Source organism: Leuciscus leuciscus (genome assembly GCF_965113295.1).
Source record: "Leuciscus leuciscus genome assembly, chromosome: 1".
In the NCBI taxonomy this organism is placed as follows: Eukaryota; Metazoa; Chordata; class Actinopteri; order Cypriniformes; family Leuciscidae; genus Leuciscus; species Leuciscus leuciscus.
Window position 1 is genome coordinate 1,763,601 of NC_138725.1, and position 15,212 is coordinate 1,778,812.

Sequence of the window (15,212 nt, forward strand, 5' to 3'; positions counted from 1 at the left end):
CCCACACGAGGTTGCCATTCTTAAATGTGATCTAACAAAGGTAAAGAGAAAATATTAACCATATATGCTGTTTATATTGCTTGTAATTGGGATGAAGTAAACATCTGTTGAGTATTTTAACATAACATTTTTTATTGTGTTGAACTAAAAACCCCAAAACGCAGCGGGTCCACCAGACCCACGAACACTGGCTGAGTAACGAAAATATGAACACCACACAAGGGTTAAACATGTAAAGTTATGATGAAGGTTAGGTCCTTGATAAAACTCAGCCCTACTGAACCAATGATGAAATATATATATATATATAAAAAACAAGTAGACTCAATTCAGAATAATATAACTTTATTGGTCCCTTTATTTTTGTGTGTGTGTGTATGTGTGTGTAAGTGTGTGTGTGTGGATGGGTTGGGGCCGTCAACACAGTAAAACTACTCAAACAAGTAACAAGTTATCTTCAGGGTGTTTGCATGGTGTTTTGACAGTGAAGGCACATGTTTTTTTTAAAGCTACATGCCGTGTGTGACCATGATTGGCACACTGTGCACTGGGACCATGAACGCCACTTCTTTTTAGCATTTTTCATCTTATCATCAAAATGGACACGGCAGATACAGCACAAATTGCCTCCATCTACCAAAGGAAAAACACAAATAACCAGTTAGTTGAAATCATACTCATCACAAACATCTCAAAGGCAGCTTGTTCATTTTTAACTGTTGCCAAAGGAATATGTGGGTATTGCACATCAATTAATCTCAGATCTTGCTGGTAATCAATCAAGATAAAAGCAGGTTTTCCTGGGTTCAATTTCAGAAAGCGGCTTTAGTATTTCGGGTTAGGCACCCTGAAATAAGGAAAACTCATGACACAGTTCTTCAGCTTCTTCCAGAGCTTAACATCGTTGCAGGTTTATGATTACTAATTGTAAGGTCATAACTGATACTGAAAAATTTGTTTTGTAAAAGAATATCCTAGGCAACATCCTTTGCACTCTCAATATATTTATACGTTACAGAGATTGGAATAAGGCTGTTAATTTCTTCTGTAAATTCTGCCTGGAATCTGCCCCTTGAAAGACTTAAAAGTAAATCTAGTTAAATGCTGTTTCATCCTAAAAGGATTGGAGACCAGTTTGTCACAGTCTAGTGTTTTTTTTTCCTTTTTAAAAGGTCTTAGTCCATGCTTCTGTTTCCATATCTATTCTTAATGTAGTATTGTAATCTGTTGAAACTGCCTCTTTTTGTAGATTCATAGATTATATAGATTCACTGCTAGTCTTGGCCAGGTCTACTACGAGGAAGAGCTCATTTGTCTCAATGGGACTGACTGTTAAATACAAATAAACACAATGTGGAAAGATACAGTACCTTTATCTGCAGTCATCACAATGGCTACAGTAGTGGCTGTTTCTAAGGACTCTTCCATCTGCTGTACATCTAAAGTACATAAAACACAACAACAACTTAATTACAAATTCATAATTCAACTTGTCAGCATTAATACTGTCAATAGTTAATTAGTAAATCATTGATTAAAAATACAGTTCCATTATTTGCATATAAATTCAATTCAGTCAATTCAAAGTGTAAAATTATCAGAATATCAACCTTATATATACTGTTTAATGTCACCTGGATAAATACTGTATTTATAAATTGTAATTTTCAAACAAGTGAGCTTTTCTCTTTGTGTCAAATGTCAATGGCAGACTTCTCAGAACAATAGGCCTTTATCACACTTCCTGCTTCCGGAACGCGGAGTAGGGATAACGAACTTACGGTCAATAGTATTTCTCTATAAGGATTTAAATATTCAGCCTTAATGTCTAAACCATCCCAGGTAGCCTGACTACGAGCTATGAAGTTGTGAAACGAAGGTTTCTGCTCACTATAAGTTAGTATGAAATTGATCTTGTTTTAAGAAAAACAGGTTTTATCCGCAATCTTATGGAAAAAAACTACACTACCCACAATGCCAAGCGTAGCAGGAACATCTGCTGATTGGTCCAACTTGCTGTTACCATGGAAACGTTTACCTTACTGACGAACCAGGAACTGTCAGAGCGAGGCAGCGAGCTTGATACTTGATACTTTTGCCTTCTTGGCCGTTTTAAAAACTTTTTGTCGACTTGGTCCCAGACTTAAAACTCTTTATAAAATCAATTTGTAGGTCACGGTTTAGCTCTATAACAACAATGGCAGGCTACACACGCAGCTGTTGTAGTGTACCGGGTTGCTCTACATCAGGACGTAGACAGCCAAAACGTTACCTCAGCTTTCACGCTTTCCCGAAGGAGGAAACACTCCGCAAGTCTTGGGTTAGATTAATAAGTTTATTATTAGAATAACCACATCGTCATAGGTGACTTCAGGCAGGTTGCAGATAGACTTGGTCAGGCAGTAACTATCGGACTCCCCCATTGTAAAACGCTAACCGGAAGAGTCGTATCCCTACTAAAAGACGTACTTCCGGTCTTCAATTGTTGCGTGACATAGGCCTATTGTTTTAACTAAGTTCGAACTTAAGCAATACCAAAAACTGATTTGTAGCATTTGGTAAAATGTCTAACGAATACAAAAAATACCATTTTCACACATGGCCTCTAAAATGTCCTCCACTGCCTTCGTCTGGATGCCATCTGCTGTGTTTGGTGATATGAAAACATTAAACCATCATACAAAAGTGAAAATTTTATCTTTTGATTTAATATTATGGAAATAATGTATACCATGGTTAAATGTGCTGTGCAATGGCCAGTTACATATCTAGTAAACTATGCTTCTTAAGCTTAATGTTATACATTTATTTAAAGATAAAATAAAAACAACTCAGCGTACCTTCTGCATCCACATGCTCGGACATTCCCTCTGCCATGTCAGTGGGGTTGCATTGTGCTGCATCTGATGTATATTTTTTAGGAAAAAACAAAACAAAAACAATTGTGTAATATGAGCATAACAAATAATTAGACTTCCTTCATTACTGGAAAAAATAATAATCACACAGCAGTATCAATTAAGGAATATTATTTGCAGGAGTTATATACATAGAATTTAATTAGCATGAAAAAAAATTTAAAACATTGACAAGGGCCAGTCACTAGTCACATTTAACTAAAAAGCTATAGATATTCTGGAGATGTGCCTTTTTAGAAATTATGTTGCATTATAATGACAAAAATAGAAATAGTGTCACATCCTTTACTAACTGTCAAAGACACATACATATTCTGTAACCAGAATCATTTTTAATTCAATTTTAGTTATATAGCGCCAATTCATAATAAAAATTCTCAAAGCACTTTTCAAGCAGAGTAGGTCTAGAGTAGACCATACTCTTTCTAATATTAACAAAGACTCAACAATTCCACTACTGTAGGGGTTAACTAATGTTAAAGCTGCCGTCTGTAGGATTTTTTTTTGATCATATTCAGTGAAACCGACACTATGCTCCAACAGAAAAACATAAATCAGCCGGTTATAGAAAAATACCCGCGCTTCCACCTCCACCTGGAGCCTGTTATTTGTTTAACAAAAATACACTGCTCCCGGTTCTTCTGGTCCAATCAGCGCAGGGCTGTGTGAGAGCTGTCAATCACAGTTCATGCCCACGCCACAGATCCCCCCTCCCCTCTCGCGCACGTTACAATATCACATGCAGTCGCCTGAAGTTTGCTGGTGTGTTGGATTGTACGAAGCATGATGGCGGCGAGAAAATCTACTTACAAGCTTTCAATTCCTCGGTTAAGCTAGGAGCTAACCAGAGCTAGGAGGTCCAACAACCCAGGAAAACCAGGCACACACACCAGCACGAACTCCATGGGAGGGTGCTCATGGGAGTGGGGGAGGGGCATGAGAGTTGTAAACATTCAAAAACAATTCTATGTTCACTCAATCTTCCAGGGTTGCCTCATCTGATGATGCAGATGACCAAGCTGATTGATCAATGTTGCCAGTGCGACTCGACCAGAATGTATCAGATTTGTAAGTTTAAGGCCACGAGATACTATCTTGAGGCCAAGAGTTAATATCTTGAGGCCACGAGTTACTATCTTGAGGCCACGAGTGACTATCTTGAGGCCACGAGTGACTATCTTGAGGCCACGAGTGACTATCTTGAGGCCACGAGTGACTATCTTGAGGCCACGAGTGACTATCTTGAGGCCACGAGTGACTATCTTGAGGCCACGAGTGACTATCTTGAGGCCACGAGTGACTATCTTGAGGCCACGAGTGACTATCTTGAGGCCACGAGTGACTATCTTGAGGCCACGAGTTACTATCTTGAGGCCACGAGTTACTATCTTGAGGCCAAGAGTGACTATCTTGGGGCCACAGAGTAACTATCTTGAGGCCACAGAGTAACTATCTTGAGGCCAAGAGTAACTATCTTGAGGCCACGAGTTACTATCTTGAGGCCACGAGATACGTGCTAGAAACAGTCAGTTAAATATTTGGGTTGTACTGTTCTGCAACAACCCTTGGAAGGCCAAACAATGTAGTTTGGCTTTTGAACGAAAAACACAGCATCTCCATGACATGGCGGCGCCAGCGAGGATAAAAAGTTACACCTTCTTTCTTTGCGTATACATTTGGGCGGTGTTATGAAACTGCCCCACACACTGACATAGAGATGTGGGGGCATTTTAAGTGTTTCAGGAAGGTGTGGCTGAACCGTAACTTTTACAAAGAATATCTGAGAATATTTGAGACTTTGTAACTACAGATCTTGCACTAACAGCTACATAATACACTTAAGAAATAGGAAAACAAGAAATTGCATCATATTATCTATTTAAGAGGCAGAGGCAAACCTTAAGCAAAACCATGACTACACCTGGGCGACCATCCGCCTTGACAGGTTGGGGTGAAGGGTCAGAGAGAGATACAATGGCCCAGCACTATACAAAGACTTAAATGTAGGCCTGTATTATTCTTTGGCTAACTTATTTTCACCACTTTGTATAGAGCCAAATGGTCTGCCAAAACACAAGTGGAGAAAGACAACCACTGGTAATTTCACTTACCCATTTCAAATGTAATCTCCTCTGCTGCTTGCAATATTCCTACCAATTGGTTCCTTCCATAAAAGGAAGGCTTTTTCAGGGTAAGGCTATTGGGCAGTCCAGAAACTCTAATGACCAAGCCCTGATTCACTAGGGACTGGTAGGGGACCCTTCCAGTACCTCCGGCCTCCTCTTAAAGACATGGGCACACATATGTTAAACAATGTTACACAGTTGGACAATTGTGACCCTCCCTTCTAGTTGTTAGCCAGTGTAAAGGCTGCAAACAGTCATTTTGGTAAGGTGACAATCTAATGGTTGATGGGCAAACATTAGATTATTTATTTATTTGATAATAATACCATGGATTCATGAAGATATAATAGGTTATCAAGATAAGCAGTTTCTTTACATCCTTTTTAAAAGTATTTGAAATTATGCTTACTATATTTTTGGTTGAAGAGATCTTTTACTTTTCCCACCAAAACAGTGACGTGTTCTCTGGCACTGGGCATTGCGGCTGAGGAGCTGGCTACAGATGCAACAACAGACAACAATTAATTTCATAAAACTGTATTATGTAAATTTGCACTATTATGGGCCTGAGACCATTTCTGTGTATTTTAATATAAACCAATACCTTTGAAATGCAGTGCAAAGTTGTTCACTGTGTCAGATTTATCAAGGAAATCAGTGGCTCCTCTGCTGCTCATTTCAAAAACCTCTAATGAGGACTTTTGACGATCAAAGGACAAGATGGCTGTTTCCACACCCAACTCCTCAAGCTTGGACACCTTTACAATATTTAGATGAAGAAGACAACCACAAAAATAGTAAATAATTTATTATACACAAAATAGACAAAACTTACTTTTAAAAATCCAACATACACTGAGGAAACAACTCATAACAGGGCTTGGCAATATATGAAAACAGTGTTGTCACACGTGGCAAATAAGTGGTCAGGGACCACCAGGGTTACAATAACTATACATTAGCTGTGTTTTTATAGGCAACTAATAATTTGACTCATAGACATTTGTGACTACCAATGCTTCAATTGACCACCTTGATCTGAATAGACTAGCCTGTGAGAATATTTGATGTTGAAAGCCTTGTAAACAAAAATCAGATGGAATATTAATTTGGAATAAACTCATTTGAAATTATGATAAAATCTACAGATAAACAATCCAGTTGTCTAAAACAATGTTCTGCACACATTACAATTGCTGTTGATCATCCTTCCATCTAATTATGTAAGAATATCACTAATGCTTAGTAAATGAATCCTCTTTCCAAACCTCTAACTTCATCTTCTTGAGGTGCATTTTTATCCGGGCATCCCTCATCTCAGGGCTTAGGTCCTGTGCCTCCCCATGTGCCCTCAGTGCTGCTGCCTCCTCAACATACTTCTTTTTTTCTTCTTCCCCCAATGTGGCCCACCTTCCCTTAATATCATTCATTGTTCCTGAGGAAAAAATAGATGCACAGAAAACTTAACACAAAGTCAGCATCTTCTTTTTAAAGTAAATTTACATGACGACAATCAGTCGAAAACACTGGTTTTGGGTTGTGAAAAACCCACTTCTCTGTAACAACTCTGTAAAAACAAAATAACGTGAAATAGATCAACTGATGATTCTTTTGCAACTTGCGTGAGTGAAGTACTTGCTAAATATTATCATGAAAATCTGTTTCATGACCTTTCATGACCCTCATGAAACTGATTTCAACAGGTTGTACAAAAACAAACAATTTAGTATAAAAATTAAAAGCAGTCGTTAAAGATGCTATAAGCGATCTTGGTTGGCGTACCTCTTGTTGATGTTTGAGCTAACACACAAAACGGAGGCTAGCTAGACCCTCTCTCCTCATCCATGCAATAACCCCCCAAACCCACCCCACAACATTCTTGTCGGTTATTGGCTGGAACAGTTTGTTATGTTTTGTGCTGCTGGTCACTCTGTATGTTGCTCAGTTTGATTGTGCTGCAGTTTGTGGAGCGTGGGATGTCTGCAGAGACTGTTTTTTTTTTAACAGTGTGTTCAGTGTGTTGCGATATGTGAAAAATAAAACGTTTCGGCCTAAAAAAACGTCCAAGATTGCTTATAGCACCTGTAAATTGTGTTTCTCACCTTTGTTTTTCAATATATCTCTACAAAAAAGATTATAAGGCGACAACTCTCGAATGTGAGTTTTGGCCTTTGATGGCCGGGGCTCAGATGAAGCATTATCCTTTTCTGACCTTTTGTAATTACCGATCCAGTTCTGAAAAACAAAAAACAGCAAAAGGGCATTACACCAATTAAACTGAATGTTAACAAAACACTTAATTTATACAAGCAGTGCAGCCAAATGATATATATATTTGACATGTTGTTTGTTAGTGTAGCACTCAAGTAAACCTTACTTCTACGACACTGGTGTCCAAACCAGTAGCCGATGCAGCTCTAGGAATTAATTCAGAACCAACTCGTGTCATTCCTTTTTCAAAGAATGACCTCAGGGTTTCCTTCTGAATTCCATTAATGGGAGTTCTCTCTTGTTAAATAATAATGAAGAAAGAAAAAGCTAATCAGTAATAAATCAGTAATAAAAAAAGACAGTGTTGCAGATCATACAATCGTTTTCAGACACTCTTGCCTAATGCTTCTAGATTAGCAACTGTAAGGCTTACCTCTCTGGGCCATCTTCAACCTAAAACATAAACATAAACATAGAGAAACTGGCACAAGACAGATTTGTGGACAATGAATTCCAAACAGCCCAAAACCAAATTTTGTATTGTTCAACAAAAACATAGAGCATGCATGGTAGTAATAAAAACAAACTTACCACAGAAGTTCTTGTAAAATTAAATATATGCTGTAAAGGGAGACAAAAAGTTAGGTAAATAGATATTAATGTGACACAGGCAGGCAGAAAAATGTTTAGACAGACCTGTGCATTTGGGTTTTATTTTTCAAGTTCAGTGTCGAGGACACCAATAAATGGGACACAGACACCACAGTATATTTAACGTTAACGTTACTTCTAATAAATTGTCAGTGTTCCTCTTTTGCATTAATGTAATTGTAAGCTTCCTCGTGTGGGATCAAATAATGCAGCCAAGCTTTGTTCAAACCCACAGAACTTTATTTTACATTCTAGTCAATATTCCAAGGTTTCCAAACAGCCATAAAATACGTCTTGGGTTTGAATATTTCACTCAAGTCAGTATGGGTAACGTTGGGCCTATGATATGGCTTCAGTGAAGCGTTATCGAGCATACACAATATATGGAATAAGCCTTAGTTACTGTCAGTGTGTAAAAAGCTATTTTTACAGTTTAACTTTGCGTTTAACTATAAACTAAATTCCCCCATTAGCTTCAGAAATAAAAATATGCTTATTAGCAAATTTAATGCTCACATAAAGCATGTAAAGTAGAGACGGGCTAATAACGTAATATGGCCTAGCTACGTTTGCAGACATATCGCACTGCGCGTATTTCATGTAAATGTAGTACTCAGAAATATGGAAAGATTATTCAAATTATTAATAAAAACGAGTGCTGCAAAATGATGGCTTCATTGTCGTTTTCTTTACTCAAAACCAATATAATAAAAGGCAAAGCAAATGCTAAGTACATTATGCATCTCTCATCACACATGGGGCATTTACAAACGCATCTGGGATATTAATCACATCTTCATTATGTAACATCGTATCTGATGTACAGTACTGATTAAGACGAATGCAATGCATAATTCATTTAACAGACATGAAGGGTTTAAATTATCCAAATGCACACATATCAGATAGGCCTATACTAAACTCTGAGACAACATTCGTAAACACTCACTCAAATAATATTAACATACGACGATTTATAATGCTACCATTATTTGGTAGTATAATAATGGATAGGAATATCATAATACGATATAATATTATAATAATATATAATAATGTATATTATTATCAGCTTTTATAATGCTACCATTTAACGTTACCCATGCTAACCATGTGCGCTCAGGCAGACTACGTTAAGTTTAAATTATGTCATGTTATTCATATAGTAAAACAGACAGTATTGCATCAAACATAGTTTATACTAAAACGTAAGTTTGTTTCGTGCACTATGTGTTGCATTTACCTGGAAAGAAGTAACTTTTGAAATAGATTATTTAAAGATTAATAAAAACGAGGGCCGCAAAATTGTGTCTTCCTCTTCTTTACTCAGAATGAAGCGCATGACGTCGGATGACGACATGACGCAAGTTTTCCCCAACTAATTCACTAAATGCATATAACGTTCTTTTTTAACATAAAGCACAAATAAGAAATTAAACAGTATTTGAAAGTATTAGACAATTAACATTTTACTATATTATAAAGAAATGCACAAACATACACGGCTATGCCTAGGCTACTCATATTACATCAGCAATCATGTCACGCTCACGCAATACGATTTGTATGTATTGTTTTTTTCTTATTGGCTAATTAATTACAGTTTAAAGGCTTAGTTTAATCATTTTAATGGTCTTACCTGAAGATATCAAGCTGGAAATGTCGCAACGTCACCGCGTCGTCCAGTAGATTATTTGTGAGTGATTAACCATGTGGATGGATAATAACAGCCTTCTGAGCCTTCTAGTAGTCCTGCTCTTGTATATTTGTGGGTGATTAACCATGTGGATGGGTGATAACAGCCTTCTGGACCTACTAGTAGTCCTGCTCTTGTACATTTGTGGGTGATTAAGCATGTGGATGGATAATAACAGCCTTCTGAGCCTTCTAGTAGTCCTGCTCTTGTATATTTGTGGGTGATTAACCATGTGGATGGGTGATAACAGCCTTCTGGACCTACTAGTAGTCCTGCTCTTGTACATTTGTGGGTGATTAACCATGTGGATGGGTGATAACAGCCTTCTGAGCCTTCTAGTAGTCCTGCTCTTGTACATTTGTGGGTGATTAACCATGTGGATGGGTGATAACAGCCTTCTGGACCTACTAGTAGTCCTGCTCTTGTACATTTGTGGGTGATTAACCATGTGGATGGGTGATAACAGCCTTCTGAGCCTTCTAGTAGTCCTGCTCTTGTACATTTGTGGGTGATTAACCATGTGGATGGGTGATAACAGCCTTCTGGACCTACTAGTAGGCGGAGGAGCCCCCTTCTGGCCCATATATATCAGCTGATAACCGCTGATAACGCCCATTCAATCGTGTGATCACAATCGAATCCATCTCTCGATATAATGCATCCTATCTTACTCGTGCTGTTCACTTTTCATATTCAACATAGATGGAAAAAAATAACATTAGAATATTTTAATAAATATGATACTAAATGAGATTATTTAATGGCTACAACAGTATAGTAGGCCCATAGACTCTATTTGCACAAATTGCTGCACATTAATTTAATTAAATGAAACCTTGTAACGAATTCACACTGTAGGGTAGACTGTGTACAGTTGAGACACCTTAAATAACTTGCGTTCGCAGCAAGCACAAGTTGTGATTTTTGCTGTGCACTTGCATATTAGTGTCAGCTGGGAAGGAAATATAGAGACCAGACCTCTTGGAACTTTAATTGAATACATAGCGTTGGTAAAGCATACTGAAATTACATCCCTACAAATGTATTAGGCCCTACTGAAAATAAATGTATCGAATTTAAGCAAAGTAGCCTAAATGTTAAGACTGTTAGCCCTTTGCTTTTTTCGTAGCCTATAAAGGATTCTTATAGCCGACTTTGTGTTAATTTAATCGGTAGAGGATTTTTTTAACTCAAACATTAACACTGAAATAAATGAAACTAAAGTATTGTACATTTTTTGGCACACCACGACGAGTGGCGCTATGCATTGTTCTAAAGCCAGGTTTTATTCTAGCATGTTGAATTAGTGTTCGACAAACGCGGCGGCGCGTTCTTTTGAATGAAGAGCGCTTCTCGCTCGTGTGAGCGAACACACACTGGAACGTTAGGCCATGTCGCAACGAGTGAATCGTGGCAGAGTGGTTGAACTTACGTTACGATCATTTAGATGACACGGGTTCGAATCCCGAACTAACTTAGACTACTGATATTTTTATATTAGCCTATTAATGCATTGTATAGTCTATTGTTGATGCAGAGAGATTTGTCTATATTCTAAAACATAGTTTTTTGCTTATAGCCTATTTACAAAATAAAATCACCATGCATTTCCATTTTACACCAAGGAACAAATATTATACAATGACTTTACTTCTGTAACCTATAATAATTCCAATCGTAATTTCAAAAGCAGTTCTGTAAAAAAAAAAAAATAAAAAAAAAAAAATTTATATATATATATATATATATATATATATGTAAGGAATAATTGACGACAGGCCGTTGAATTATTAGAAAAATAATGCACACCCGAGGTGGTAATGCGGTCACAACGCGAAGCGGAGTGGCCGTTACACCTCGGGTGTGCATTATTTTTCTAATAATTTAACGGCCTGAAGTCAATTATTCCGCTTATGCTACAGTTACCACACCTCGAAACATTGTTCAGATTATGTATTTCAAGACGTTTGTAAAGTTTTTGTCATTAAAACGCTCTTGTATGTAGGACTAATTTCTTACGCATCTAATCCCATGCCTCCGTTGCTAATTCCAAAACGTCATTTCAGAGTTAGTAACGGAGGTTTGAGCCACTGATAGCAGACTAATGCTGAGTTAGGGTTAGGGTTAGGTAGAGTTAGGGTTAGGGTTAGGTAGAGTTAGTAACGGAGGTTTGAGCCACTGATAGCAGACTAATGCTGAGTTAAGGTTAGGGTTAGGTAGAGTTAGGGTTAGGGTTAGGGTTAGGTAGAGTTAGTAACGGAGGTTTGAGCCACTGATAGCAGACTAATGCTGAGTTAGGGTTAGGGTTAGGTAGAGTTAGGGTTAGGGTTAGGGTTAGGGTTAGGTAGAGTTAGTAACGGAGGTTTGAGCCACTGATAGCAGACTAATGCTGAGTTAGGGTTAGGGTTAGGTAGAGTTAGTAACGGAGGTTTGAGCCGCTGATAGCAGACTAATGCTGAGTTAGGGTTAGGGTTAGGTAGAGTTAGTAACGGAGGTTTGAGCCGCTGATAGCAGACTAATGCTGGGTTAGGGTTAGGGTTAGGTAGAGTTAGTAACGGAGGTTTGAGCCACTGATAGCAGACTAATGCTGGGGTCACACGACTCGCTGACACATTCTCTGACTGTTTCATCGACTGCAGCAGATTTTAAACACCGACTTTGAACACAGACTGAACGAGCTGAACACGCGTTTGGGCATGATCAGTCATAAGTATCAAATTACATTCATAACCGGCCTTAAAGTTTGTTCCCGGCTTTATGCAGTTATTAATGCAGTTATTAGAGAGAGATGTTGCAATAAAGAGACAGAAAAGCATGTGCGTCAATATTATTATTTATTAATTAATTCAATCGTTTTAATTAATTCGTTAATTCTTTTTTTTTTCTATTATTGACAGATGACCGTAGACTAGCCAAATAAATGAAACCCAAAGCCCTTTTAACAAGTAGGCCTATCAATAATTATTTATTTGTTAAATTATCTGCAATAAAAATCCGTGCTGCAGGACTATCCATTTATTTAGCCTATATTCAGTTTAATTTTCTATTGATTATAGATAGGACTTTATAGTTTATTTATTCAAATTAAACTGCATGTTTCTATTGATTGTGAAGCTAGACATTGAAAATTGCAGATCAAGCGCATGGGGCGAAATGCTTTTTCTTGTTATGAATTGTATCCTATTTTCCGTTATTACAGTTGACTACGCGAAGTGATATGGAACTGTAATGCGGTCAAGACCTGCCTGGAACTACTTTAGCCGTGCGTTTCCCTGAAAATAATGCACACCTTAGAACATTCGTCAACCAATCAGATTCAAGCATTCAACGGCCCTGTAGTATAAATATATATATATATATATATATATATATATATATATATATATATATATATGACGTTTAAACGACAAACAATAAAATCAGAACCAGTATTCTGTTGCGTTCATGGTTCCAGTGGCAGTAATGCATCCACGGCTTTTCAAAATGTCACAAAGCGTTTTGAGATTGTTTTGAATGAAATATTGAAGTTAATAATTAAGTGTTTTGGCACACCACGACGAGTGGCAAACTCTTTGTTTTGTTTTGCAAACTCAGCTAGCCTGTGGGGGGTTTGGAGAAGGCAATAGTTGCTTTATCGTGGGGGTGCAGGACAGAGGTGTTAATGTTCCGTCTGTCATATGGAGAGTGTCGGAGCCAGCCTGAGCCTGATGAGCAGAAGGCAAAATTCTTTTAAGGATTAATCTCAAAATCTCCAAAAGTCCATATGTAGGCCCTATATCTTATTAAATTATAAATATTGTAGTTTTATTGATTGTATTTAAAGGTTTTCCACACACAATTTCAATTTAGCAGATACAGAGCTCTTTAATTCGTGACCCACCTCGTTTTATTGTAAGGTGAATTCAGCAAGGCATGTTGTATCTTTGAAGGAACAAAAGCTATTTGTTACAGTTTTTTCTTCGTGATTTGTGTGGATGACACACAGCGACATATACAGTATTATCAGCTGTATGGTGTTTTTTTACGCTGAAATGCTTTATTTCGAGAAAGTCCCGCGCGCGCAGTGAGGGAGACCAAACTTACTAAAAAAATATCCAGCGCGAGAGAGGCAAAGAAAAACGGCTGTTCTTAATTTATGTTGCTTTGAACTTTTTTCGTTTTGTACCGTTTACATTTTTTTATTTAGCTGCAATTTCTTTGACAATAGACATTTAAAATGTTGCAAGAATAAGATTCTGTGTTTCTTATTTTGCATCACAAAGGGAATAAACTATCGATGCAACCCTGTTTAAATAAATAAACTGTCCCGTCACTTTATTCATACCTTGAAATGTGCGATGGGCTTTCAAACTTAATTAATTTTCTTTTACATTTTCATTGTTTATTTTTTAATTGAAAGCAATACTGTATCGAAAGTATTTTTCTGATTTGTTCGATCTGTTTTGAAAAATGTCTTCCGTTGCTATGGCCGGGTATCACTGTCAGTCATCTCAATCTCGTGAATGATTCACACACACACAAAAAAATAATTTAGCAGATTTATATTTTTACATATTCAATCAGTCTCATTTTTGTTCAAATAATGAAATATATATATATATATATATATATATATATATATATAATAAACAGATAGGAAACTTACCTTTTAAAATGCCGCAGTTGCTGCTGTTTTGCCCTGTCACTTGCGCCACCCGGTATAGCCTAGTCATTTCGCGAACGACTTTGAAATTCGACTGGTTTATTTTTGCTGCGGCAGTAATAGGCATTGTGGTTGATTATTTATTAAAGAATTTAATTGATAATCATAACAACAAGTAAGCCTATTTAATTCTGAATATAACAAAGAATGCTTAAACCGACTAACATCGGTTAGTAGCCTAACTGCAAGTCCTGAAAATGTTTTAATTTTACGGTAAATTATTTTAATTTATTTCACTGTTATGTTTCAGTTAATAAATCTACAAACACATTAAAATAACACGAAGTAAATGACAAGTAACCTATTGACATAGCCTTTCTAAATTATAGAAAAACTGGGCACACAATGTTAACTTGTGTCTACTTTTTTTAAATTTAATGAATTTGAATTCGTTTAACCACAAGATTTATCTTGAATTTATCTGTGACCTCAGCTCAGATTACTGCCGCGGCAGATTACGTCATAAAGAGAATAAACTGATACTTTTCAAAGTCTGTGATTACAGCGCCACTCAGCGGTAAAAGGCAGCAAATACACATCCCAATTTTGCCGCCGCGGGAACGGCGGCGGTAAAAGTCTCATTCTGGTTGTCCACCATCTGTTCTTGACTTGACTTGACTTGACTTGCTTTATAGTTTCTTGGTCGATGACGTCACCCGTCTGTGACGTTTTGTCTTGCCATTGGACTGATTCCATACGTGCTTCATGATACACTCATGCAGGGGCGTTTCGACGCAGCTTCTCGTTCCCTCTTCAGGGAACTAGGGTAACATACGTAACCGAGATGTTTTCCCAAGAGTCTCCCATCCAGGTCCTGACCAGGCTCAACCCTGCTTAGCTTCAGTGAGCATTGGGTTACATGGTGATATGGCTGCTGGCTTATGATGTCACACATTAAATTAGGAAAA

The 15,212-nt window shown here is 37.4% G+C and overlaps 1 protein-coding gene across 5 annotated transcripts; it reads right to left on the reverse strand.

Annotated features, from left to right (window-relative positions):
- Positions 1-334: 334 nt before the first annotated feature.
- On the reverse strand, positions 335-10,236 carry LOC309480121 (uncharacterized protein). Of its 5 annotated transcripts, none has more exons than XM_082144517.1 (13): positions 9,150-9,317; positions 7,847-7,876; positions 7,689-7,708; positions 7,422-7,552; positions 7,147-7,279; positions 6,313-6,479; positions 5,649-5,802; positions 5,454-5,540; positions 5,030-5,200; positions 2,841-2,903; positions 2,588-2,644; positions 1,371-1,439; positions 335-633 (listed from the first exon to the last, which is right to left on the reverse strand). In XM_082144517.1, the coding sequence occupies exons 3-13, from the start codon at positions 7,699-7,701 to the stop codon at positions 458-460; spliced, it is 1,221 nt and encodes a 406-aa protein (XP_082000643.1). In that variant the 5' UTR covers positions 7,702-7,708; positions 7,847-7,876; positions 9,150-9,317; the 3' UTR covers positions 335-457. The 5 variants fall into 5 exon arrangements, with proteins under 5 accessions (XP_082000643.1, XP_082000644.1, XP_082000641.1 ...); XM_082144518.1 differs by having other exon boundaries at positions 7,689-7,736; positions 9,150-9,233; XM_082144515.1 differs by having other exon boundaries at positions 7,689-7,876; positions 9,150-9,319.
- Between the last annotated feature and the right edge of the window lie 4,976 nt (positions 10,237-15,212).